The sequence below is a fragment of the Schistocerca serialis genome, chromosome 2, assembly GCF_023864345.2.
Source record: "Schistocerca serialis cubense isolate TAMUIC-IGC-003099 chromosome 2, iqSchSeri2.2, whole genome shotgun sequence".
Taxonomy (NCBI): Eukaryota; Metazoa; Arthropoda; class Insecta; order Orthoptera; family Acrididae; genus Schistocerca; species Schistocerca serialis.
In genome coordinates, this window is record NC_064639.1 from 458124662 (window position 1) to 458152145 (window position 27484).

Below are 27484 nucleotides of genomic sequence, written 5' to 3' on the forward strand. Positions count from 1 at the left end.
CATATACATGCCCGAGGCAGGATTCGAACCTGCGACCGTAGCGGTCGCGCGGTTCCAGATTGTAGCGCCTAGAACCGCTCGGCCACCCCGGCCGGCTGTAAGCCACAGACTTCAAATTAAATTTCGCATTTCTGTTATGAACAACAAGTACCAAGAGTGAATGAAACAAATTTGTTTCCATACAAGACGCTCATCTCATATCTTTGAGATTTACACTACAATGGTCATTCAGTAGAATGTGTGTGTGAAATCTTATAGGACTTAACTGCTAAGGTCATCAGTCCCTAAGCTTACATACTACTTAACCTAATTTATCCTAAGGACAAACACACACACCCATGCCCGAGGGAGGACTCGAACCTATGCTGGGATCAGCCGCGCAGTCCATGACTGCAGCGTCTAAGACCGCTCGGCTAATCCCGCGCGGCCCATTCAGTAGATAAATTAGCATCAGCTCAGTACGTGATTGCCACTAGATCTAGGTAGAGCACTCTGAATCATTGCAAGTATTGCCAGCAATTAATGCTCCATGGTAACACTCAGTTCCTATTACATACCTGTAGATGACTTCAATCTTCTGCTTCTGATATGTCCTTGCATGATGTGGACACTCAGCAACTGACGAGGCAGCAGTGTTTGCTCCTGCCAAATCAGTGTACGAAAAAGGAATGCATTAATGTGGCCACCGGCAGAAAGCTTACTGAAAGCCATGATGGCTTACAAAATTTTATTTCTTTCCAGTAATGATGTGTGTTACTCTCAGGCTTTCGTCTTATTTGTATCTGTGATTGTCACGTGTGGCTTAAATAGTATATTTCGTGATACTGTTGTCTTTATTCAACGGTGTCAAGAGATGTCAGGTCACATCATCACGCACAGAAAAATACAAAAAACCTATCATACAACTTATGGACTGAAACTGCGTGCCCGGTAGCAACTCCAAGTTTTGCATGCCGTCTCGTCGGTGTTGTAATTGCAGCGGCCAGCGGTATACATCAAAGGACAAACAAGCGAATATAATAAAATATTTGGTTTGACAGACATCTGTGTACTGTGATGTTATGTTACGTGTTAGTATTATGGTCTGACGGTTTCACCTTTTCTATTTAAATGGCAGATTTATAAGAAGCTTCAACTGTTCAACACTCAAACATACAGCTGTAGTTTTGGAGATACAGAAAGTGAGTCACCTGCGCTTGCAGCAGTCAGCCAGTCAGCGGAACAGACGCTGAAGAGCGGCGGCAGCGAGGCCGGCAGCGATCCGGCGTGTCGGTGGGCGACGGCTGTGGCTGGGTACGGGTCTTCGTGGGCGACGACGACCGCGGCTCGCTCGTCTACCTGTCGCTCACCACCACCGCCGCTCACGTCGCGCAGGAGCTCGGCCTCGACGACGACCACACCATCTGGCTGCAGGTACCACACTACGGCCCAGTCTACATTCCACGAGTAACGACACAAGACTTAACACAATAGTGCCCTAAATGGTTCTTATAGTAACAATACCTTCACAGCTCCTCGTATGTGTAATTAACATCCTCTCATGTAAATGTAGTAGCACCGGTTGCCGGTTGCTGAACGCTCGGAGAAGACACTGAAGTTAATGACTCTTAGAACTATTTTCTTTTTTAACTGCTCATCCCGCTGCTATAAATAATTGGACGTCAGAAGTGAACTCACAATATAAACACACTCAGATGCTCTATCAATTACGAGGGAGTTCATTAAGTAAAGCAACACATTTTTTTCGAAAGCAGGTTGGTATTATTCAGGATTCCGATACACCATATTATTTCCCACTTTTTTGGCTATCTGTTTTTCAATATAATCTCCGTTCAGTGTGACGGCCCTATGCAACCTTCCCGGGCCTGCCTGTATGCCTGCATGGTACCACACTACCAGTCGACGTATCAGTAATCTCCCCGTCATCCACATACTGCTGCCCGAGGAGTGCATCCTTCATTGGGTCAAACAGATGGCACTCTGAAGGTGCGACATCCGGGCTGTCGAGTGGATGACGAAGAACAGTCCAATGAAGTTTTTTTCAGTTCCTCTCTGGTTTGCACACTTCTGTGAGGCCTTCAGTTGTCATGAAGGAGAAGTTCGTTTACATTTTTGTGGCGACGAACGCTCTGAAGCTGTTTGTTCAATTTCCTGAGGGTAGCACAGTACACTTCACAATTAATCGTTGCATCATGAAGAAGGACATCGAACAGAATAACCCCTTCAGGAACCCAGAAGACAGTCCCAATAACTTTACCGGCTTTGAATTTTTTTCTTCGGAGGGTAGGTGATTGGCGCCACTCCATGGACTGTTTTCGGTTCGAAGTGATGATCCTATGTTTCATCACCTGTGACGATTTTTGCCAAAAAATTGACACTATCAGCATCGTAACTCGCAAGCAATTCCGCACAGATGGTCCTTCGTTGCCCTTTATGGTCTTTTGTCAAGCGACGACGAACCCAGCGGTCATACACCTTTGACTAGCCCAACTGATAGATGGGCACTATCAACAGGGGCGTCCAGTTGTGCAGCGAGGTGTTTGATTGTGGGAGATCAGACAGGTTTGCGAGATCTTGTTGCTATGATGAAAGACGCCACATCCAAAGACTTCCCGTGTTTATGTTCAATACCAGGTCTGCGTCGACATTCCGCAACCGTCTAAGAATAACTGCGATGCTCTGGTTTTCTACAAAAAGAAACTCAGTAGCAGCTCTCTTCTTTGAACGCACCTTCATTACAGATGCCATTTTGAAGGCTAAGTGTTGCGGCACTACCTATGGAAACTTCATGAAACTACAGGGGCTGAAGCGAGAATATTCCATGAGATCCCACAACAAATTCTGCAATATTTCAATCGAAACTGCCAAGAGAAAAGGTTTGCATTACTTATTGAACGTCTCTCCTAAGTAACACTCACACATGTAAACTCATTTAATAGGAAATAAAAAGTAGGTCCATAGGTTGTGTCTGAGGATTGTCAGAATACTTGTGTTGTTGAGGTGCTGTCTAATCTTTAGTTGTACGTTTGTGAAGGTTATGGAATGAGTATTCACAGACTATGCGAATAAAGTTTCTAATGTGCACTTTACCGAATATAAGCCCTCTCGTTAACGACCCTGTGGTTGGTTACTGAAAATTTATTGTTAGATTACAGCCGGATGAGAGATCCATAGAGCTTTTTTTACATTTTTCTACATCTTTCATTCCCTAACATGAGAGCTGGGTAGCCTGTTGTAGATTTTTTCGGCCAAATAACGCAGTGGGGTGGAGGTGGACGCAATTCTGGAAGGTCCATTAAATTTCGTGAGTGCAGCCGCATTAACTCTGTTTCTTCTTCTCGTAATATTTCGACTGTATACCTTTCGACCATCTTTTCAGCGAGCCGAAATACTGAAGCTACAGTACTCATTCCGTCGTTTTAAACCAGAGGTACAATATCGCCAAAGACATTGATCTGCGCAAACAATAAGCATAAATTGAATCTGTGAACACATTGTCGATCTATACCGCAATATCTATGCATCCCTATTAGCTGAACTTTGCGAGCTTATTTTAAAAAAGTGCCGGATTCTATAATTTGTCCAGGTTGAGACCACTATCTTTGCTAATTACGTTCTTCGTCCATCACGAATGTGTGGTTTAAAACGACGAAACGAGTAATGTAGCTTCAGTCTGTCGGATTACTCTGAAGATGACCGAAAGTAAACGACCGAAATATGAGCAGAAGAAGAAAAAGAGTAAAATGAAGAAGAAGAAGAAAAGGAAATAGTTTTTTGCTGCTGGATTCCCAAAATTTAATGGACCAGTTATTCCGCAGCGAACTCTTGATTATGCACAATTGAGAACATTTGGTAGGAAATTTCAAGTACTAGAATTCGCCAATGACGAAGAGAAACCTCCCAGAAATTCGGAAGCGTGGAGTTGGGAAGGTAAGCCTCTTTCTAATTTGAAACAATGTGGTTCATTCTCCCAGAAAATATCGCAAAGTTGTGTTTACGTCTGTGTGTGTAGGTTGTCTCACCAGATAAAAGAATGAAGTCTTTTTTTTTTTTGCAGTGCTACATATTAAGTTGATACAACCAAATTGTAGCCTCCTGGGCTATGACTGAACTGGAATGCAGCCAAACTATTGTCTATGGCTTTATGTTGTGTAGGGGGATTGGTTGCATCCGCCGCTTTCAGTTAAAGTAATAAAGTAACTGCACCCATTTCCTGTAAGTGCACAAATAAATCATAGTGAAATAGCTAGCTACTGTGACACATTATAGCCGAGACAAATTGTTTGTTATCAAACTGAAATTTATTTAAGCAAATTTCACAAACGCTGTTCACTGCTGCCTACAGTGAGCCTGAGATGGTGGTAACATGAACGCCCCGTACCAAGTGGGCTTAAAATATATTAAGGTTTGTAGTGTAAGGTGACACTACAAAATTCCTAAGCTCCGAGCGCAGATTCTCCGAGTAAGTCAAATGTTCGTCAATCGCAGAATTAATATAAGTCTCGGCTGTTCATCATCTCACGATTAATTGCTAGTCCCGACTGTTTGTCAACCCACGATTTCATGCAAGTTCAGACTGTGGCTAACTCTTGATAAACTCTAACATCCGACTAGCTCCACAACTGGATTACAATTTCACAGAAACACACTCGAGAAATCGTAAAAGCCTACAAAACCACCGAATAAAGTTAAAGTCCCAAAGTGGGACTCAAAAGCGAAATTTTCACGAACAGAAATGTTTGGCCCATGCGCCGCTCAGAATAACGTGTGGTTGAAGATCGTGTGCGCACTCCAGCGTCAAAGCAGGTCTTATAGTAGTTCATCAAGTGAACCCCAGCCATTTTTTTCCTTTTTTAAATATTACTACTCGACCTACGGCAGTCTGTGTTTTTATACAATCTTCCACACCGACAATTAATCTGACACTCTTCTGCTTGAACGTATCGTGCCTTTCGTGCTATCAACCGCGAAAAACAGAAAAAGAGCACTTTTCTTCTTCTCAATTAATATTAATTTCCTCGGGCATAGCACTCACACGACAACAGATACATATGTACACAAATTTAAATATCTTATAGGACATAGATGACATTAATAAAAGAAAAGAAACAGAAGAAAATAAGTAGGCCTACGGAAAATTCCGTCACAGGACACTGTCCAAATCAGTCTGCATTGGAGTCGTAAATTCTGTGTGTCAGGAGTGTAATAGTGAAGGGACCAAATTTCTGAGCTTAGCCATGTAGGTATATATTTGAAATGTGTGATTAAGTTCCAGATGATTTAGCTCATTGCTTACACTTCGAGTAGCTAATTCCAGCGAAGAGTGGTTGCCTAGTTATTAGTTATAATCCGAAAGCTTCGAACCAGTTTCAGGGGTTTCGGTGGGATGTGCTCAAATTACGTGTAGGGTTGTCCTCTTCCGTCATCATAGGGTACTAATTTCATGTATCTGTCGTGACTGTTGTGAGTGGTTGCCGTGTCTAGTTTCCTTTTGGACTGTTACGGATAATGATGACTATGAAACAGTAAGGAAAGTCAGGAATGGAAACCTGTGGCGTGAGTAGCGCATTCTTCTCTAATAGTACCAGTGGGAGTTGCCGAGCTTAACGTTCTCGTCCGACAGGTGGATTAGTGTCAACAGTATGGTGATAAACTGTAGAGTGGTTTCATATGTAACCCAGGACGTCGGTAGGAGGAATCGGTCAAATACTGGTGACAACCTCTTGCACTGTCTGCTTACAAACTCCAGGTAACAGTGAGCATTACAGACACCTACTAAGGGGACTGGCCGAAAAGTGCGTATTAGTGGTTAGTCAGCACCTTGTGTGTGGTCATTTCAACGATTACATTTCTTGTTAACAATAAACAGAGTTTTTGCTGGCTGTTACTATACTTAAACGATGCACTCGGCAAAGAGTGTTAGAGTACTATTGTTATCTTGGTTTCTTTAAGGTCGTGATGTCTTTATTAATTATTAACAGCGCCAGTGGTTATCACATTTAAATTATGCAGCGTAAGAAGTGTAAGTAGGCTGTTCAGGGTTTTATGTTGGTAACGCCACTTAGTGCTCTGTCTGAAAATCGCTGACTGCGCTGTGTGCAGTCTGTGGCTCGTTGGACTCATTGTTGGAATATTCGCTTTAGAGTTGTGCAGTTGGAGGTGAGCCGCCAGCAGTGGTGGATGTGGGGAGAGAGATGCCAGAGTTTTGAGCGGACGATCTGGACGTGTGTCCGTCAGAAAAAGGAAATTTGTCAAAATAGATGTCAAGAATATATATACAGGGTGGTCCATTGATAGTGACCGGGCCAAATATCTCACGAAATAAGCATCAAACGAAAAAACTACAAAGAACGAAACTCGTGTAGCTTGAAGGGGCAAACCAGATGGCGCTATGGCTGGCCCGCAAGATGGCGCTGCCATAGGTCAAACGGATGTCAACTACGTTTTTTAAAATAGAACCCCCATTTTTTATTACACATTCGTTTAGTACCTAAAGAAATGTGAATGTTTTAGTTGGACCACTTTTTTCGCTTTGTGATAGGTGGCGCTGTAATAGTCACAAACGTATAAGTACGTGGTATCACGTAACATTCCGCCAGTGCGGACGGTATTTGATTCGTGATACATTACCCGTGTTAAAATGGACCGTTTACCAATTGCGGATAAGGTCGATATCGTGTTGATGTATGGCTATTGTGATCAAAATGCCCAACTGGTGTGTGCTATGTACGCTGCTCAGTATCCTGAACGACATCATCCAAGTGTCCGGACCCTTTGCCGGATAGTTACGTTATTTAAGGAAACAGGAAGTGTTCAGCCACATGTGAAACGTCAACCACGACCTGCAACAAATGATGTTGCCCAAGTAGGTGTTTTAGATGTGTCGCGGCTAATCCGCACATCAGTAGCAGACAAATTGAGCGACAATCGGGAATCTCAAAAACGCTGGTGTTGAGAATACTACATCAACATCGATTGCACCCGTGCCATATTTCTATGCACCAGGAGTTGCATGGCGACGACTTTGAACTTCGTGTACACTTCTGCCACTGGGCACAAGAGAAATTAAGGGACGATGACAGATTTTTTGCACGCTTTCTATTTAGCGACGAAGCGTCATTCACCAACAGCGGTAACGAAAACCGGCATAATATGCACTATTGGGAAACGGAAAATCCACGATGGCTGCGACAAGTGGAACATCAGCGACCTTGGCGAGTTAATGTACGGTGCGGCAATATGGGAGGAAGGATAATTGGACCCCATTTTATCGATGGCAATCTAAATGGTGCAATGTATGTTGATTTCCTACGTAATGTTCACGGATGTTGCTACAAGATGTTTCACAACATGACAGAATGGCGATGTACTTCCAACATGATGGACGTCCGGCACATAGCTCCCGTGCGGTTGAAACGGTATCGAATAGCATATTTCATGACAGGTGGATAGGTCGTCGAAGCATGGCCCGCACGTTCACCGGATCTGACGTCCCAGGATTTCTTACTGTGGGAAAAGTTGAAGGATATTTGCCATCGTGATCCACCGACAACGCCTGACAACATGCGTCAGTGCATTGTCAATGCATTTGCGAACATTACGGAAGGCGAATTACTCGCTGTTGAGAGGAATGTCGTTACACGTATTGCCAAATGCGTTGAGGTTGACGGACATTATTTTGAGCATTTATTGCATTAATATGGTATTTACAGGTAATCACGCTATAACAGCATGCGTTCTCAGAAAAGATGAGTTCAGAAAGGTACATGTATCACATTGGAACAACCGAAATAAAATGTTCAAACGTACCTACGTTCTGTATTTTAATTTAAAAAAACCTACCTGTTACCTACTGTTCATCTAAAATTGTGAGCCATATGTTTGTGACTATTACAGCGTCATCTATCACAAAGCGAAAAAAGTGGTCCAACTAAAACATTCATATTGCTTTACGTACTACACGAATATGTATTAAAATGGGGGTTCCTATTTTTAAAAAAACGCAGTTGATATCCGTTTGACCTATGGCAGCGCCATCTAGCGGGCCAAGCATCTGGTTTCCCCCTTCAAGCTAGACAAGTTTCGTTCTTTGTAGTTTTTTTCGTTTGACGCTTGTTTCGTGAGATATTTGGCCCGGCCACGATCAATGGACCACCCTGTATATTATGACTTTTGAACACTATCAAGGTAAATACAATGTTTGTTCTCTATCAAAATCTTTCATTTGCTAACTATATGACTATCAGCAGTTAGTGCCTTCAGTAGTTAGAATCTTTTATTTAGCTGGCAGTATTGGCGCTCGCAGTATTGCAGTAGCTCGAGTAACGAAGATTTTTGTGAGGTAAGTGATTCATGAAGAGTATCGGTTATTGTTAGTCAGGGCTATTCTTTTGTAGGGAGTATTAAAAGTCAGATTGCGTTGCGCTAAAATATTGTGTGTCAGTTTAGAAATGATCAGAATAACACAGGCCCTCTCAATAAGGTTGCGTAAGGCCATCACACTGAACGTAGATTATGTTGAAAAATACGGTTTTGTAGCCAAACGAGCAGGGAATAGTAGAGTACGTTAGAATCCTGAAGAAAACCATTTGCCTTCAGAAAAAAGTGTGTTGCATTGCTTACTGAACGCCCCTCGCCGGCCGGAGTGGCCGAGCGGTTCTAGGCGCTACAGTCTGGAACCGCGCGACCGGTACGGTCGCAGGTTCGAATCCTGCCTCGGGAATGGATTTGTGTGATGTCCTTAGGTTAGTTAGGTTTAAGTAGTTCTAAGTTCTAGGGGACTGATGACCTCAGAAGTTAAGTCCCATAGTGCTCAGAGACATTTGAACCATTTTTGAACGCCCCTCATAGTTATAGTAGATTAAATCAGCCGTTATTTACAGTTACGGTTCCATGAAAGGCAGATATTCATTTACAGAATATCGCGGCGTCTGCAAAAAATACTGCACCTCTAGACAAATTCTCCAGACTTTTGTAGTCCTGTCTTGCGTGTAATACCACGGTATAGTATTAATTTTTACTTGTTGACCGTCTAACTACAACTGATTGAAACACAATCTTCGTGCCATACGAGTTTCACCTTTATTCTCTGCAAGGCATCTTCAGTGGCCTGGAATATGTACATAATTTTTGCAGACAAACCAAATAGTAAAAATAGTGAAAAACATATAAACCAAATATTAAAAATATGTAAATATTACAGGCTACTGAAAATGTCTTGCAGAGAATAAAGGCGATATGCGTATGGCACGAAAGCTGTGTTTCATTAATTTGTAATTAGACGGTCAACAAGTAAAAATTAACAATAGACCGTAAATTCTCGAGAGTTTGTTTACGTTGAACATAGCTTATTGCACTTCAAATAAGGCACTCAGCTAAGCTGTAACCCGCCTACACGTGGGAAAACACGGTGCTGGACGCCTCAGCGGAGAACAAAGCGGCATTTGGGCGTGGGTGCCTCCTACTGCTCGCGCCGCGGGCCGAATCCACCTGCCGTGCCATGGCGGCCTCTGGTATTCTGCGCACGCCGGGCGCGCCGCGCAGAGCATGCCGGGACACGCGAGGCGACCGAGCGAGACCGCGGGGCAGCGCACGAGAGCAGAGCGCCGCACTGCCGCGGTCCACAGTGTCTGCTGCGAGGGACACAGCAGACGCGTCTGTAGTGAGCTCCACCGTCGTTGCACGCTCCGCACTGTGCATCGACGTAAAAACAAAGGAAAGAAAGTAAGATAGGATGTAATATCCTGTCGGCCTCGATGTCGTTAGAGACAGACATCAAGCTCACGTCTCCTTTTAGAAAGAAACATCCTGAAATTTGCCGTAATGTAACATTCCTGTGAGCTTCTGGAAAAATAATAACAATTTTCATAAAGTTTACTCGGCTCTAACTAAAAACGTGAACGCTTAGTAGGATAAAAATTGTAGGGGAGTATAAGTCTTTCTTGCTGAACATTTTGATATAGCATTAATAACATTAGCTCTCACATTAGCTTAACTACAATTTATCGTGAAGGTCAGTGAAATGCATTTTTTTGTGTTGGTCCATACCTGGAATCTATGCACTGATTATCTTGCCTATATGCTTGAAACTTCAAGCGCACGTTAAGAACATGTCTCTCTAAAAAGTAGACTACAATGATGTCATCTCCGCTACAAGTTATTATTCTGGAATATTTATATCTGATAATCAAAATCAATTTTACTTTTTATGAGTAACAAGAATGTCTTTTCCTTCCTGTTGGTAGGCCGTTAGTGTCTGCAGTCTACTTCTCTCCAAATTTCAGACCTCTAGCTCACATAGATTTTTTTGTGCGTGAAATAAACACATCAGAAAATTTAAATTCAGTTCAAAGATACATATGTTCTATGACTCACTTGCGCTGTTCCTTATACATTCCAGCTGCATAATCTTCTTGGTTTACATGTTCCTCATCTTCTCTCTTCCTTTTCTTGTTTCTCCTTGTTATTGCTCTGAGCACTATGGGACTTAACATCTATGGTCATCAGTCCCCTAGAACTTAGAACTACTTAAAACTAACTAACCTAAGGACATCACACAACACCCAGTCATCACGAGGCAGAGAATCTTCTTGTTGTTCTGGCATCGTTAATTGCCTCAAGGACCCAATTTTTAGCTGAATCCATTTTCGTGGAATCAGTTGCCAACAGTCATTGTATAAAACCCGCAATATAATCCTAGCAACTTTAGAACTTCACGCATGCCTACTGCGCTACATTGAAACAAGCTACAAGCGTAATAACTTAAATAGTAACAACTCAACCCACAGAAAAGTTTATAAGGAAAACAATGCTCGAAGACCCGAAATATATAGGGGAAACATAAGAGCATCCCAAAGTGTATCTTCTAACAGGGCTGCCAACTTGAAAATCAGTTGTATAGTACTTGTTTCTCGAACAGGAGTCTAACGGTAACATTGGTGTGTGAAAGCAGCTGAAACATAGGTGTGGCCGCATACTGAGAGATCTTTAAGCTGATTTTCAAACAACTACCTGATGTCCAATACAGCTCATTTAACCACCATTTTGTTCGAAATGTTCTAAACATCGTTTAGAAAAGAAAAACAAAAAAGTTTATCTAAGCGTACTGACAGGCAAGTTACCTTAAGAGATGTAGGGAAATCATGGAAAACCTAAATCTGGATGGCCGTATGGGGATTTGGAATGTCGTCCTCCCGCATGCTAGTCTAGTGTCTTAACACTGCTTCACCCCTCTCCGTATCAACATGGAAATATCCTTTACTTTGTTTCAATACAGGTCCCAACCTTGATACAAAGAGGACAAAATTAAACTGCTTTTGTTTTCGTTGTAACCCAAGTCGTTACATGCTGTCATTCTGATAAAAGATTATAAATCACTTCTCTAACTATAGACCGGAGAGGCCGCGGGCTTACATCATCGAGCGTGGTAAAGGAGGTGGAGAGAGGCTTCGACTCACGTTCCGGCTTCTGTGTGTATTTCTTCAGCTTAGTAAACTGTCTTGAGAGAAAGCTATAAATAGCAGCAAATCGGAAAATCAGAAAAAAATCATGCAGCATAAAACTCCCATTAAAAGAGCAAGACATGGTATGAATTATGCAGATATTCTAAATAATGCTATTAACCTATTACTAAAGGAAGACGTATCAGAAACAATGGTTACTTGTCGAGCGAGAGCCTACAGAATAGTACAAGCTTAAGAGCACTTCTGTTGACCGGATTTAGAATGTTAAGAGATCACCACAAAGCTGGCAAATACTGATGTCACTAGTTACTAACGTGTCCTACTTGCTGTATTTGTAATAAATGTACTGTGATGCGTGAATCTTCCGTTTCCTTCCACACTTCTACATGGTCTGAAAGTTTTCAGGCAAACCACTTTTGACGCTAATAATACAACACACCAACAGGTTTTTTTTTAATACCTCTCGTTGAGAAGTCAGCCTTTCCCAACAGAATCTGTGTCGTTCAAAAAGCGTAATGCGGCACTGGCCGAAATTCCTGTAACACTCTCGTGGGAAAAAGAAACAACATAAATCTGTAAAAAGCGGCTTGTATTTCTGAATATTTGCTGTGTTCGATCAGGTCACATCACGTAAACCAAAAATGCGTTGAACATTGACAAAATGATATCATACACTTCATTACAACCGCGTATTTAAGCAGAAGCATATGAGACTGCATCACGCAGATATATGCTCTATTCACAGTGGTTTCAGAGACAAATATTTCAAATGATCACAGTGAGAACGCGCAGGTCTTAGCAAATTACAAGACCGTTACTTGTTGTTTTGTTGTCGATTTCGTTTGAAGCTTATACTCATAATTAACACCGACAACGCTAATGCTTTTTTTCGGTTATACCTATGCTGTTTTACTAAAAGGACTTGGTGCGTAAGGTAATGAATAGACAGACGTACGATCCTTTGACGGAACAAAAATGACAGTCCCAAGAACTTGACTTGATTTTTATTGCCTGTAGAAGGAAAAGTACTGCAACAGTATCGTATCTACGATATCTGCGCAGGACCGTTGAAGGCGTTGCAATCTGTAGCAGCGATTTGCAATAACCTCGTACATTTTTCATTTCTACATCCTATAGCAATTACATATATGCCTCCAAATTTGTTTCTAAAGGAACGTTTGAACACAGCAACGAGCAGTATAAGAAAGGCTAAACAGTGAAATCAACATCAATACTAGTTCAGCAAATTAATGTTAGTAGTGCGGTGACGAGGGTGTCACCCCAAACGTGCGGGTTGCCTGCCCTTCAGGAGGATTGGGTTGCCTACCCTTAAGGGGAAGTAACGTCATCCAATATGGCTATCGTGACGTCAACTGAAAATGGGACTGACGTCATTCAAGATGGCGGGAAAGTGCCACACTCCCCCTGGTGGAAAGTCTGAATTTTTGGAGAAGATAGGTCAATTGAGCTACTTCTTCTAACCTAAGAAAATGGCCAGAAGAAAAGGGCACTTGAGCTACCTCCACTAACCCAAGGCACGTGACCTTCACCTCTTCCTAGGAACTGGTGGGAAAAGGACTCGGCCTGTACTGGACATAAGTCTTTATTTTCACTCTTTATTTAAACAATTAGAGGCAGTTGCACCATCAAGTGTAATTATGCAGCCCTGCAGCTATTTTGTGTAGGCTGTCGCGTCCGTGGCCACTGAGGCACCTGCCCCACAACCGCTCGCGGCCCAGTGGACTGGGATAGTAGGCAGCTGGGAAGCCCAAAGCTTGTAGCTGTCCTCTTTATTCATGATGTTCGGCTAGCCCACGAATAGATTCTTTCTGAAGCTGGGCTTACACTAGCAAGTCACTTGCAGAAGTTATTGCTGCAAGTTATTGCTAGCTGCTTGCAGCTGTGTTTACACAGCAGCGCAAGAATTAAGCAAGATTCTTCCGCCAAGTGCTTTGGCAAGAAACTTGCGTCAACAACTTGCTGATACTGTTTACATATGCTTTCAGTACCACTACGAGTGTCAGCCGAAGTGTAAAATGACAAGTAGGCGGGTGAGATATGCTGCAGCTCTTGTAATTCTAATGCAAAACGTGAAAAATAAAAAGAGAACTATTTGGTTTAGAGAGTAGATAATGAGAAGATCGCAAAATGGTGCCTATAATAACCTTTTGTAAGAACTTAGTATCGAGAGCATGGATACTTTTACAGAATGTCCTCAAATTATCTGGAGTATTTGTTGATGTTAATAAAGCCCGTCATATCAGAACGAGACACAAACTTCGGTACTGCTATTTCAGCAAAGGAACGTTTGCTAGTCACTCTATAATTTATAGCTACCGGTGAGCTACGAATAAAATAGGCATTTCATTTATTTATGTGAAACATAGAACCAAAAAAAGTTTGAATTTTGAAATCTTTTCTTTGTAGGAGACTCATGCAAGTCCCTAATGTACTTCTTTCATATTCCCGTCAGAACGATTTCTCTGATCGTACCCGATGTATGTAGAGCCATTTTTAACGTCTTGAAAAGGGAAAATTATTTGAAGCTATGTGAAAACACAACAATGAAATTAAATTTTTATTAAAATAAACTGCATTTTACAGAATGATATGCCTATAAAAATGTTTTTTTTTTCTAATGCTCATAAAATGGAAAGTGACAAGCTAAGTAAATAGAACATGTAATAATTACACATCGTCTTTTTTAGACTCCTAAAACAACAGGCGAGTGGATGCAGGTGGCTAAGGGGTTGTGTCTTCAAGTTATGCTACTTTCTATGTACTTCTTTTATAGACGTGTCGAATTTCGACGAGATTTCATATAATGCGCTCATCTTCTACACTCTATCCTTGAAGTCTCGGTTATGCACGTTCGGTATTTCGGGGTAGCTCTCCACGGCTTCAATAAAATGTTCTGTATCCTGATACATCCATTCCCGTTTCTCCTCCATTTCTGAAATTTGTTTGCATATAATTCGTAAGATGGTTGTATAAAATTAAGTCACCACATTAAGTAAAATGTTAAATATTAGTGTTATGCAGACAACATACTTACTATAACTTGCACTTCCTATTTTCAGGAAATAGAAATAAATCCTAAAAGCTGCAAGTTACTTGCAGATACTTCTTGCGTGGTGTTCACACTGGAAGCGGAAAACGTGCAGCAAGTCATTTCCGCAATAAATTGCTACGGTCGCAAGTCGACTTGGCGATATGTTTACACTCGCAATCGCGCGGCAAGTTCCTCCGCGCAAGTAAATTTCTCCAATAACTTGCTAGTGTAAACCGAGCATTACCCTCTCCCCCTTCGTCATGACTAACCTGTTATATTATAATGGCAGTAAAATTTCACAAATATTATATACTGACACCGATCGTTTGCAATAAACAGAGCCACCTTTCCTCCACCAAAACCAGTCACGCGCTGAGGAAGGCCGTTGTAATATGGTACAATACCCAGAAGAATTTTAATTATCATTTTCCTAGGGAGTTAATGTTTTTTCTCTGTTGTAGAGAATTAGAAGCTCGTCTGAGAAGGCCAAACCCTCCAAGTAAGTTTTATTTCCACGAAGTTTTCGACATTATAGACATTGCCGCTAATGGACGGAGATTTCAGGAAGAACATATGTTCTTCAGTTTATATTATTGTAAGTGACTGCAATATGCAGCTCAGTTCACGGAAACTTCTACAAACTTTACCAGATCCTCCGAGCACATTCACTGTACTGTTTCTAAGATTCGCAGCTCCAACGAATAGTGAATGTGGACTTCCCTTGATAACGAGAGTCAGTAATGCAGGCGCAGGTGGTACCTACATAGCCCAGTGTCTGTCACACGGAAATGGCAGTTCACTGAGCTGGGACATCGTCGCTTTGCTTAAAAGCGGATGCATGAACGACTCACCTGCACGGACTGGGTGTTTTCCCACGCTGCTCCCAGCAGGAGAACCGTTGCCCGGAGACGGCGGCCAAACCCGGCCATTAGCATCAGCATTAGCACTAGCGCCGCACCTGCCGACACGTCAGCCGCTTCCTGCCTTCCTCCCCGACTCGTGACTTCCCCCGCACCAGGGGAGACAATGACGCGCGCGCATCACGCACCTCCCGTCACGCGTCGTTTTGCCTCTTACTCGCCCTCCTGGCGTCGTGCTTCCTTCCCCACAAAGGAAATAAACGACCGTAAACATTATTTTTCTGAACATTCATCTGTATTAGAGTCGTACCGAGTGGGTGGCAAGATAGGCCCCATAACAGCACAGTCATAGAGGGGTCGTAAAATCTGATGGCAGAAGAAGAAGAAAGAAAAAAGAGGCCGGTTAAGAGCTAACCGGGAGAGGTACGTTTGTTCTGCTACGTCTCGTATTCCTGTCTTTTGCCTTCCGCTTGGCCCGCGACTACTCGAAGTCGTCAGCGTCATTACGCTCAAGTAGCATCAGACACAAACGGCTGCTATCGAACATACGTCTGTTGCTAACTGGTGGAGGAGCGGGACATTAGTGCTTAATGTGCCGTCGACAACGAGGTCATTAGAGACAGAGAACAAGCTCGGATTAGGGAAGGATAGTGAAGAAAATCGGCCGTGCCCTTTCAAAGGAAGCAGCCGGGCATTTGCCTGAAGCGATTTAGGGAAATCATAAAAATCTAAATCCGGATGGCGGGACGTGGGTTTCAACCGTCCCCCCCCCCCCCCCCCCCCATGTGTGTCCAATGTGCTAATCACTGCGCCACCTCAACCAGTGGTAACATCGTACAACGGAAAACAGTACGCTCGTTCAACTGCTGTCGCCTGTACACCTCAGTAATATTCAACAATGCAGTTCTTGGTGCAACTTCGCTACTGTATTACTTAATTATGCGTGAACGGCCGCCCAACAAATATATCTGGTTTTCTTCAAACGCGACACTGTCGAGCGGGCACACATCACACTGATACCGAAAAGAAAGATGCCAAACATTTAGCGTAGGGTGACAAGAATGCCGCAGATTACGACACCAAAATCATGAAACACCCCCGTCACCACAATACACGATGTACACACTGATCGAAACCACACAGATCCGTCTGAATAGGACATCGTGCGTCTAGCTCATTGTTTCACAGAATTTTACTTATTTTTTCATCAGTCTCAGTTACGTCACATGTTGCTTTTTTGTGATCAGTGAGCCGGCCGGGGTGGCCGAGCGGTTCTAGGCGCTACAGTCTGGAACCGCGCAACCGCTACGGTCGCAGGTTCGAATCCTGCCTCGGGCATGGCTGTGTGTAATGTCCTTAGGTTAGTTAGGTTTAAGTAGTTCTAAGTTCTAGAGGACTGATAACCTCAGAAGTTAAGTCCCATAGCGCTCAGAGCCATTTTTGTAATCAGTGGCTTCTAGAAGACAAAGCGGTCATGGAAACCAAGTTGATCTGTCACTGTCCTCTGAACCTGAGTTGTAACTCTCGCGTACCGTGCAGAAATATCTTCATTCAACACAATATACAATGTCCGCCACGGTAGTTGCGCGGTCGGCGCGGAGGGATAGTAACCCAAGAGTTCTCGGTTCGACTACCAGCCGGCTCAGTGAATTTCTCCGTTCGGAGTTTGGCTGTTGTGCTGTCCTTACGTTCTTATCGCCATAACTGACACTACACTGTTCAGATAGCTGCATGGGAGCGTGGCAAATGCCAAAAGGTTGAATCTTTTCTTAAAAAAAAAAAAGCACAATAAGAAAAGATATCTTGACGGAAAGCAACTTAAGAGAACCATTGTATGAAAGTAGGATCGTATCTTTTGAAGAATAATCCATAACTGAATTACTTGAAATGGAAGACGACTGCACTCACAGACTTGAGGGCTCCAGCAATTACTATCGTGTCCAGCTCGACTTCTACCAGTCCTCTATGTTGGCTCATTGCGACAGAAAAAAAAATAAACCACGACTAATTGCGTGAGTTATGTGTAGAAATCCGTTAAAGTTCCACAGTATATCAAACTATAAATTCCAAAATGGCTGCACACTGGAACCGTATAAGTGCGGCTTGTATCACACGCAACCCGTAGAGTAACAAGTTCTTCAGGTGCCGAAAAATATCTATGTCCGAAAGTAGGAACTCAGAATAATTCACATACGCGAAGTAATGCTTATTTCACAGCTCATCAGATAAAACTTTCTCCTAACAATAACACAGCCTGACCGCTTCCAACGGCGCCCGAAACTAGACTCCCCTCCAAATTGTCGCTGTTCAATCAGGAAATCTCCGTCAAGCTCATTGACATCATACTACTGAAGGTGAAAATTGCTAAAATTCTTAATTTTAACCTTTTACGGGCATATGATAATCAGATCACACGAAAATTTTCCGAGAAATATTATGCTATTATCAAATGGTTCAAATGGGTCTGAGCACTATGGGACTTAACATCTGAGGTCATCAGTCCCCTAGAACTTAGAACTACTTAAACCTAACTCATCTACGGACATCACACACATCCATGCCCGAGGCAGGATTCGAACCTGCGACCGTAGCGGTCATGCGGTTCCAGACTGGAGCGCCTAGAACCCCTTGGGCACTCCGGCCGGCGGTGAGGGCTGTGTTAGTGGTTGATATTTAGTGCTCAGTCTAAGAAAGTTTTATCTGTTCTTTAAAGCATCTCTTGGTGTTTTCGAATGCCATCACTTGCTACGGCACAGTGCTTCCTGAGTTCATTTCTTGTTCGGATGTGTTCAGTAAATGTCGTCCAGCCGGCCGCTGTGGCTGATGGGTTAAGGCGCTACAGTCTGGAACCGCGCTGCTGCTACGGTCGCAGGTTCGAATCCTGCCTCGGGCATGAATGTGTGTGATGTCCTTAGGTTAGTTAGGTTTGAATGGTTCTAAGTTCTAGGGGACTGATGACCTCAGATGTTAAGTTCCATAGTGCTCAGAGCCATGTGAACCATTTGATAATAGTGATCAGAGCCATTTGAACCATTTTTGAACCGTCGTCCGAGCGATATGGCGAAGTTGATCGCCCCACAGGAAAAATCTGTCTGCTGCTGTGAGTGCAGTGCTGCTCGTCCCATGCGGTTAGAGCCCTCCCACCACTTGCGGCCGCTGTGTGCGTTACACCAGCCACGCTGGAGTCGGTGAGCGGGAATTCAAATCCGCAGATACTGGTGACGGAAATGTCCCGTCTCAAATATAATAGAAAAATTGCAGGCGGCTGCTTAAGAGGCGACTGTGGACGTGTGCAGTACGGCGGCGGCCCTCCGCGTCGGCTGCTATCGGAGGAGTGCCCGCTGGGCGAGCAGGAGCGCTTTCTGCGGCGGCTGGGCTGGTGGGACGCGGGGCGGCGCGCGCGCCTCGGCATCGACCCCTGGCTGCAGCACGCGCTGCGCTTCCGCACGGGGCCCGCCGCCTCGCCGTGCGCCGCCGGGCTGGCGCGCGCCGGCCCGCTGCTCGTGCTCAAGGGGCTCGTCTTCCCGCAGTGGCGCCGCCGACACGTCGCCCTACTCCCCGGCCGCCTCCTCATCTTCCCCGGTGAGTCAACAAGCAGAACTGGTACTTTTTGCAGACGACATTATAAGGCGTCCCATTAGAGAGAAAGCAACAGACGAGATGGTTAACCATGTTTCTCAACGAATTATTAGGTGATTCTCTGAAAATCAACTCTTCCTAAAGTTTGAAAAACACATTATATACAGTTCTGCACAACAAATAGTAATACAGTGCGGTGTCGGTTGTGATCGATTCATACTCCTAGGATGCACGAAACGAAAGTTTGGTGCCCAGTAGAATGAGGAACTACACTGAATGATCTTGAAAATTAATCGAAAACAAGGATACTGCGCTGCAACGGAAAACGTCTTATTTTAATGAATCTTAATAGGGGTGGCCTAATTAAGGAAGGCACAAATGGGTACCACACAACTCCCATAGACATATTAAGGGCAGTAGGGGTCTTCTTGCTATGAATGGAAACAAGATGAAGTGCAGTCTTTGAACGTGGAAGTTACCCACTCACACCTTAAAAAGAACCATTAAGATTCGGACAGTGGAATACAGCTCGAAGTATATCCTTGGCACATGTGGGTAGAGAGGATAAAACACAGTTAAGTTAGTACTCTGTGGACACAACCAGTCAATGTGTAAGTCGTTGATTAAGTGTAGAAAGTATTGAAAGATAACAATGAACACCATTGAAACTTTCTGGCGGATTAAAACTGTGCCGGACCGAGACTCGAACTCGGGACCTTTGCCTTTCACGAGCAAGAGCTCTATCAACTGGGCTACCCAAGCACGACTCAGGCCCCGTCCTCACAGCTTTACTTCCGCCAGTACCTCGTCTCCTACCTTCCAAACTTTACAGAAGCTCTCGTGCGAACATGCAGAACTAGCACTCCTGAAAAAAAAGGATATTGCGGAGACATGGCTTAGCCACAGCCTAGGGGATGTTTCCAGAATGAACACCATTATATCACCAAAATGCCCATTTAGAGCAACTAGCTGGATGCATAATTTTATGATCACGGACCCGCCTACTGAGGAGAGCGAGTTAGGTTCGTTTGTAAACTGCTTCGGCGGGCGCGACGATGTGCCATCTCATCAATCCGTCAGAGCGTACATAAATAGGCTGGCGGCGGCAACGGCTGGAAGATATCATTTCAGCCATCCTATAGAGCTTCGACTTGAACTACAGACATCTTCCCAGCTGTAAAAAGGCTCGTCTCATCAATCATCTCTCCTGCTGTTGCAATTTCTTTCCGTCAATCTATCTGAGAGACACTCTAACTGTTCGAGATGTAGAGGGAGAGTGGCAAAATGTTAAAGAACACATAGAAAGTGCGGTGTATGAGGGAATGGCAAAAAGGAAGAAGTTATTGAAAATACATGATTAAGGTTTTGGAACGATAATATCGCAGAGGTCGTTGGAGAAATAGATAGAGCCCACAAAAAAACTGCTGCAGAATAAAACATAAGGAACTGAAGAGGGGAATAAGCAAAACTAGAACCAAGCCAAACAAATAATCAGTCTAACACACTAACAGTCATGTCATCACCTTATAACTGAAGTAGAGCAAAAACCATGAGGGAGCCAAACTTTTGCTTATAAACTAATGAAAACTTCAATAGCGCAGTGAAAGTTACTGCATAGCTAAATACAATTAGCGCGTATCAGTGGAAATAATTTTATAAAAATCGTGGCAAATAAAAAATTCAACACTGAAGAGATGGTCGTATTATGTAATATTACTGCGGATTCATTCACAACACAATTACTGGAAAAAATTTTGAAAGATATGAAATACGGGAAAGCATATGTACCATATGGTATCAATACGAAACTTTTAAAATGTGCTTCCCCTTTTGTTATTTTAGATTATTATTTTCACTTAATGAATGTTGAACTCGTGCAAAGTACCATATTCTAGGAAAGACCGTGTAAGAAAGGAGGATATTAGGTTGGTTCAAATGGCTCTGAGCACTATGGGACTTAACTGCAGAGGTCATCAGTCCCCTAGAACTTACAACTACTTAAACCTAACTAACCTAAGGACATCACACACATCCATGCCCGAGGCAGGATTCGAACCTGCGACCGTAGCGGCCGCGCGGTCCAGACTGTAGCGCCTAGAACCGCTCGGCCACTTCGGCCGGCCGGAGGATATTAGGGATCAACAAGATATTTATAATATTAATGAAAAGATTGAAGAAACTAAAACATTGTGGAAACATCACCTACAAATAATGAGTGTAGAGAGAATCCCACGTCAGGGCGTGCTGTACCGCCCAAGAGGAATAAGAGATGTGGGAAGACTCAGAACGAGATGGCAGCGAAAATAGAAATAAACGCAAATTCCGAAACCTTGAAGTGCAGAAGAAGGATGAGAATTTATTAATGTTTCTGGATCAGTTCACTGTTTTCTTACTTGCACCACATACTTAAATGAAGTTCTTCGTTTTGTAGTAAAGCTGTCTTCTTGATTACAAAGTTTTCATTTGGATCTAATTTCCAATACCAAGTCGTCTTCCTTTAGACAGAGTGCACACATCTCTTCCATACAGGGATGTGCCCAGATGTGTGAGATGTTCCAGTTGGATTTAAATACATTCCATCAGAGCTTCACACAGTATAAAACATTTGGTAAAACATAGATGTGAAAGTCTGTGGCCGTCGCAGTAGTAAAAGGCAAGACGATATTGAATGGTTTCTTCAGGGTACACATCTGCTGAAAAGGCAAAATAATCTCCAAATTTTTGTAGTAAATAGCTTTTCTTCTGACCCATAAATATCACCCAATGTGAAAACAGAATTAAAAGAGCTTCTGTCTGTTAAGCGAGGTACACGTCACGTTTATTGAACACGATGCACACGAACAGCTCACACAAAGTACAAGTCAAATGCTCTGGAACATGTCCAGGCGTAGTTGTCGGTGAACAGAAAGTGAGAATTCCACCAACACAATAAACCGCAATTATTAATGTGGCAGTTTTCTGGTAATGGTATCGCCTCATATTGTAAACAACTATCACTCGCGAAACCAACGTTTTGGCCACGTTTACAGTAAGTGTAATGACCCAGAAGAAGGCCACTGTGTTCGAGTCCGAAACGTTGGTTTCATCAGTGACAGTTGTTTTCAATATGGGGCGGTACCATAACCAAAAAGCTTTCGTGTCACCTTACTTTGCTTGCGGAAACTTACAAAATTAAACCGGTACAAGTCGGTAGGACGTCGACGGCGGAGGTGCCGGATCGTAGTGTGAGGTTATAAAGCGAGCAAACACATGGATGTGCCAGAGCTTCACTGCGCTCGTCTTATGCCACCTCGGAAACCACAGATTCGCGCCAGGTGAGCCTACTTGGCGTCAGGCTGTGTCTGCAGCGCAGATCGCCGCTCTTACTGTCGATTGTGATGTTGCGAGGCGAACCACGTCGTCGGAGTCGCTGACGGATACAGTAGTGTTGAATTCTGCGCGCTGCACGGGCACTGTACGGAAGGGAACTAATAACTTGATGTGAATATAGTGAATATTGGTGCTTTTTTCGGACTTTTCAGTGCAAGAGACTCGTAGAACATTAAAAATAAAAAACCGTTTACGAGAATGCCTGACTTGTGCTGGAGTACTCCGGAAGCAGTCACAGCTGTGCAGTCAGTGCCCGAACGCCGAAGCGGAAACTCGGCACTGGGCGCCGCCAACACTGCAGAGGCCCGCTTGTAGGGCAAGGTCTAACGTTTATTCCCTACAAGTAAACCACCGATTTTTAAAGCATCGAACTCGCATGTATATACCAGCGTCAAACGTTTCATAAACTTACAGATCTGTTAATGTGCTAATTTGCCTTTAAGGATGAAAGCGAGGTAAAATTGGCTGAAGTTCACGGGAAGTAGCCAAGTGCTCTCATTATGAAACACTCTATGAATCTAAACTGGGTAATTTATGCTTCATTTTAGGCAGAAGTTAGTTTTTCACTCATTTCAATGTTTATGACGTCATATCTCCTGAAATATGTGTCGCACACTGATATAATTTTACAAGAACATTCAGTAGTATATGTGGATGCTGTATGAAAACTGTGTTGCGAATACAGTTAATAAAAAATCGTTCAAATGGCTCTGAGCACTATGGGACTCAACTGCTGAGGGCATAAGTCCCCTAGAACTCAGAACTACTTAAACCTAACTAACCTAAGGACATCACACACATCCATGCCCGAGGCAGGATTCGAACCTGCGACCGTAGCGGTCGCTCGTCTCCAGACTGTAGCGCCTAGAACCGCACGGCCACTCCGGCCGGCTACAGTTAGTAGTAAGAACTAATAAATTAGAACGTCATGCCCTATGCTGAAGTTTGAGTGCGTGAACAGCGAAGATATTGTAAAAGATAAACATTTTTCCTTCCTTCATTTTGGATTGGGTGTGAGAAAAAGTTTCCCAACGGTTTGAAATTATGTGCAAAGGTTGTTGAAAGTCGCTAAGTGCTCTCATTCTCAAACACTGGATGAATAAAGTTACTCTATTTGTGCGTCGTCAGTAACGCTGCATCAGGACAAACACACAGTTTCTGACTGTAATACCTGTCTTACTGTGTTAAATTTTTTAAATAAGATTGTGCGTCTTAATGAGTAAATTATGACAGGATTTTAATTTTTTTTAAAGTCGGTCTATAATTACGCGAAATATCGAAAATAAAATTTTTGTTCCCTCTACTCTCAAACTGGTACCGTGGAGTCGATACCGGGTTCTGGGTTACCGAATAGCGTTTTAGTAATGTAGGTACTACTGAGGTACTAAACCTGTTCCAAAATATGTGTGTTGGCATCAACGCTTATGCAGATGTAAAATATGCCTAATAACTATCTACTTGAAACACCCTGCAAAGATAGACCAGTAGGGCAGTTGGGGCAGGAATGCTCTCAGCTCCAGATATTAGTAGCCACAAGGGTGGTGCTCGTTGCTGCTCTTAGTAGTGAAATGTGTTCAAATGTTTGTGAAATCTTATGGGAGTTAACTGCCAAGGTCATCAGTCCCTAAGCTTACACACTACTTAACCTAAATTATCCTAAGGACAAACACACACACACCCATGCCCAAGGGAGGACTCGAACCTCCGCCGGGACCAGCCGCACAGTCCGTGACTGCAGCGCCCTAGACCGCTCGGCTAACTTAGTAGTGAGAGTAGGGACCAGTTTCCTAACAAATTTCCTAACATGATCGCTTTTCTTAGGGGTGTTTTGAATTTTCCATGATAGAAGTACAGAGTTTACAAAATGGAATATCCGATTTCACAAGACAAGCTTCTACATGAGTAAGGCCAGAAACTTAGCGTAGATTTAAACTTACTCCTCAAAACTAAAATTTACGTTGACAGCAGTTGTACATTTGGCTGCTGGGGCAGCTAGTGCACTCGGTCAGCTTCTCGTTCATAACTAAGTGTACGTTTAGTTGAGATACCCATAACAGAGCAACAAAATGCGTTTTGTGTGTTCTCCGTTTCGACGTATGCACGTCACTTACGATATTGTGCGGCGTAATTTTCGTCGAGAGTAGGACACTGCACCTCCTACAGCTCAAAGAATTTGACGACGACGTCTGCAGAACCAAGGCACTGCTTGTTTACGTAAGGGGAAAGCCGCAGTTCGCAACAGTATGCCCGTTTAAGATCTAGAGCGCATTCAACAGTGTTTTGCACGCAATCCACAGAAGTCACTCGTTGTGCCAATTGAGATAGTCATTCCTCGTATGTGAATCTGGCTTGTTTTGTTGAGATGTCCGTGTTCCACACCATACACAATACAAATGAGGCGCTGAGAACCATAAGCGCCTGAAACACACCGTCTTCGATTTTGAGATTGTAACATGTATGCATTCTCCTGACATCTACGGTTGTTATGTTTAACCAGCTTCCACTAAGCTGTTGGCCCACATTGTGTATATGACCATTTACAAAAATCTGTCTCATCGATTTCTCCGATATTCACTTATATATGAGCCCAAAGCATAATGTTGCTCTGCACCGTTCAATTGTTATCTAGCGTTGTCAATATAATTTACTATCTGCACCCTGTACTTACCCGCAGCACTTCGAAATCAGAGGTAAATCGGCAGCTTTAGCTAAACCTCAAGCCACAGAATGTCTTTAGTGAAAATGTTGGTAGTGAGGATCATGAAGTGATGGAATAGGTCATAATTATATGTATGTTGCATTTAGCATCTCTTCTTTATCTTCTGATTTCAGTTTCCCATTATTAACAACAATTAAAACACGCTATTATCACTAGCTTGTATATTGAAATATTGAGAATTAACACTAACATTACCGCCGAGGTGCCGCAGTGGTTACCACACTGGACTCGCATTTGGGAGGTTGAAAATCGCGTCCGGCCATCCTGATTTAGCTCTTCCGTGATTTCCCTAAATCACTTCTGGCAAATGCTGGGATGGTTCCTTTGAAAGGTCACGGCCAACTTCCTTCCCCATCCTTCCCTAATCCAATGGGACCGATGACTCGCTGTTTGGCCCCCGCCCCCAAATCAGCCAACCAACCAACCATTAATAATAAATATAATCCTAAATATTAATTAATATTTCATGGCATAAAGTGAGTATATTATTTTTTCATAGGAAATGTAGGATGTTGAGGCCTAGTTATAAAACAACTCAGACCTTCGAGAATGATAGTTTGTCTTCAAATCTGATTTTCACAAACGTCTATTTTTCTCAAAACTTTTTGTCTGTGCTTTTGGCCCTTGTGGTTCTCAGTGGCTCAGCCGATGAACGCCCTTCATGATGCTATAGCCACAACGTTTAGAGTTTTGTGAATTCATTCTGGGCCTGGACTATCCCAAGATTGTATGCGCAAGCGTGTATAAGACATATCAACGTAAAGTTGAATTGTTCTTTCGCAAATAAAAAGCATTTTTGTTCTACAAGTAAGTTAAAATTAATTCCAAGTCTCTATCTTTACTTATGCAGAAGATATAGACTCGTGAAATTGAATGAGTCTTTGTGGAACAGCCTTTAGATTGAAACAGTGGAACAGAGGAAGAGAGATGTCCTGAACGACACAGTGCACTGACTGGCGGTTAAAATTCTGGCCTGATAAGTATGCCAAGAGACATTAGCGTAGGAACTATGGCTGACTGACAGAACCTTTTGTCTCCAAATTTAGTCTGTCTGCAGAATGCGAACTTCAAGTTACAAGTTTTACGTGACAGTATAAATTTAGAATATTGCATGGCTGATCTGCAGTCAACAGAGCTGTATAGAGTTGATGCTATGAAATTTAATCAAAGTAAACACTCGGTTCTTCGAGTGCTTGTTTCACATTAGATTTATTAAGTGACTGCTGAATTACCAAGAGAATTGTCGACGAGGCAATGTTAAGTAGCACAAACAAAATGGATTCCTCGTAGACGACGTGCAAGCTCTGCAGGCTGCTAAAAGGACACTACGAATATACCTATGGTTTAGGTAAACTGCACAATAGACCAATCAATTATGTTGCGCTTCAGTGTAAATGAAATGTTAATCTTATCAGAGAACTGACAGTGAGAACTGTCAGTGACTGGTGACGTATACAACAGTGAGATCCAGTAAACATTTCTATAGTTTCCAGAATGAGATTTTCACTCTGCAGCGGAGTGTGCGCTTATATGAAACTTCCTGGCAGATTAAAACTGTGTGCCGGACCGAGACTCGAACTCGGGACCTTTGCCTTTCGCGGGCAAGTGCTCTACCATCTGAGCAACCCAAGCACTCACGCCTCGTCCTCACAGCTTTACTTCTGCAGGACCTCGTCTCCTACCTTCCAGACTTTACAGAAGCTCTCCTGCGAAACTTGCAGAACTAGCACTCCTGAAAGAAAGGATACTGCGGAGACATGGCTTAGCCACAGCCTGGGGGATGTTTCCAGAATGAGATTTTCACTCTGCAGTTTCATTTCTATAGTTTACAGTCGGTCAGAAAAACTACTCTACAGAGGGAGCAACACCACTGATAGGCAGTGATAAGACCGCATACGAATCAGTGGTAGACGACACAGCGACTAGTTTTTTTTTCTTTTTATAACTAGCATTCTTTCGCCTTGGGTTGATGCTGTCATCCATGTCTTCGTATTTTCTCGCAACTTTTAATCTTCACATAGCTAGTACAATCAGCAACTTTGAAAAAAATATTTATATCGTACATACTCTAATTTTTGTTTATCCCTGCAAATTCTACTTATTCCAGCAACAATTTAAACTATTCATGGATACATTGCATGTTCCACTACCATGTCCCGCACTCTGTGAAATATTTATGATTTTTTTCTTGTCTTCTTCCCGGAACCTAATAATTACGTACTTAGGTTTCCATTTAATTTTCTTCATCCTCCCGTAATCATACATTTCAGATGATTCTAATTTCTTCTCCTCAACTTTTTCTGTGATCCACGTTTCTCTTGGAAACAGTGCTATACTGTAAACATGCAACTGCAGAAAGTGTTTGACAGTTCTGTGCTAATCTGTTTCCGATGTCTGCCTCACTTTGTCCAAGCTCTGTGAGTTTAGATTCGTGAGACATTTT

The 27484-nt window shown here is 43.0% G+C and overlaps 1 protein-coding gene across 1 annotated transcript in view; it reads left to right on the plus strand.

The window, feature by feature from the left end:
- Positions 1-27484, plus strand: part of LOC126456087 (protein phosphatase PHLPP-like protein) — a 414974-nt gene that overhangs the window by 39219 nt on the left and 348271 nt on the right. Inside the window, exons 3-4 of the mRNA XM_050091843.1 lie at positions 1203-1413; positions 18671-18956. Of these exons, the coding sequence (XP_049947800.1) occupies positions 1203-1413; positions 18671-18956 (497 nt within the window). The remainder of the gene's footprint in view (positions 1-1202; positions 1414-18670; positions 18957-27484) is intronic.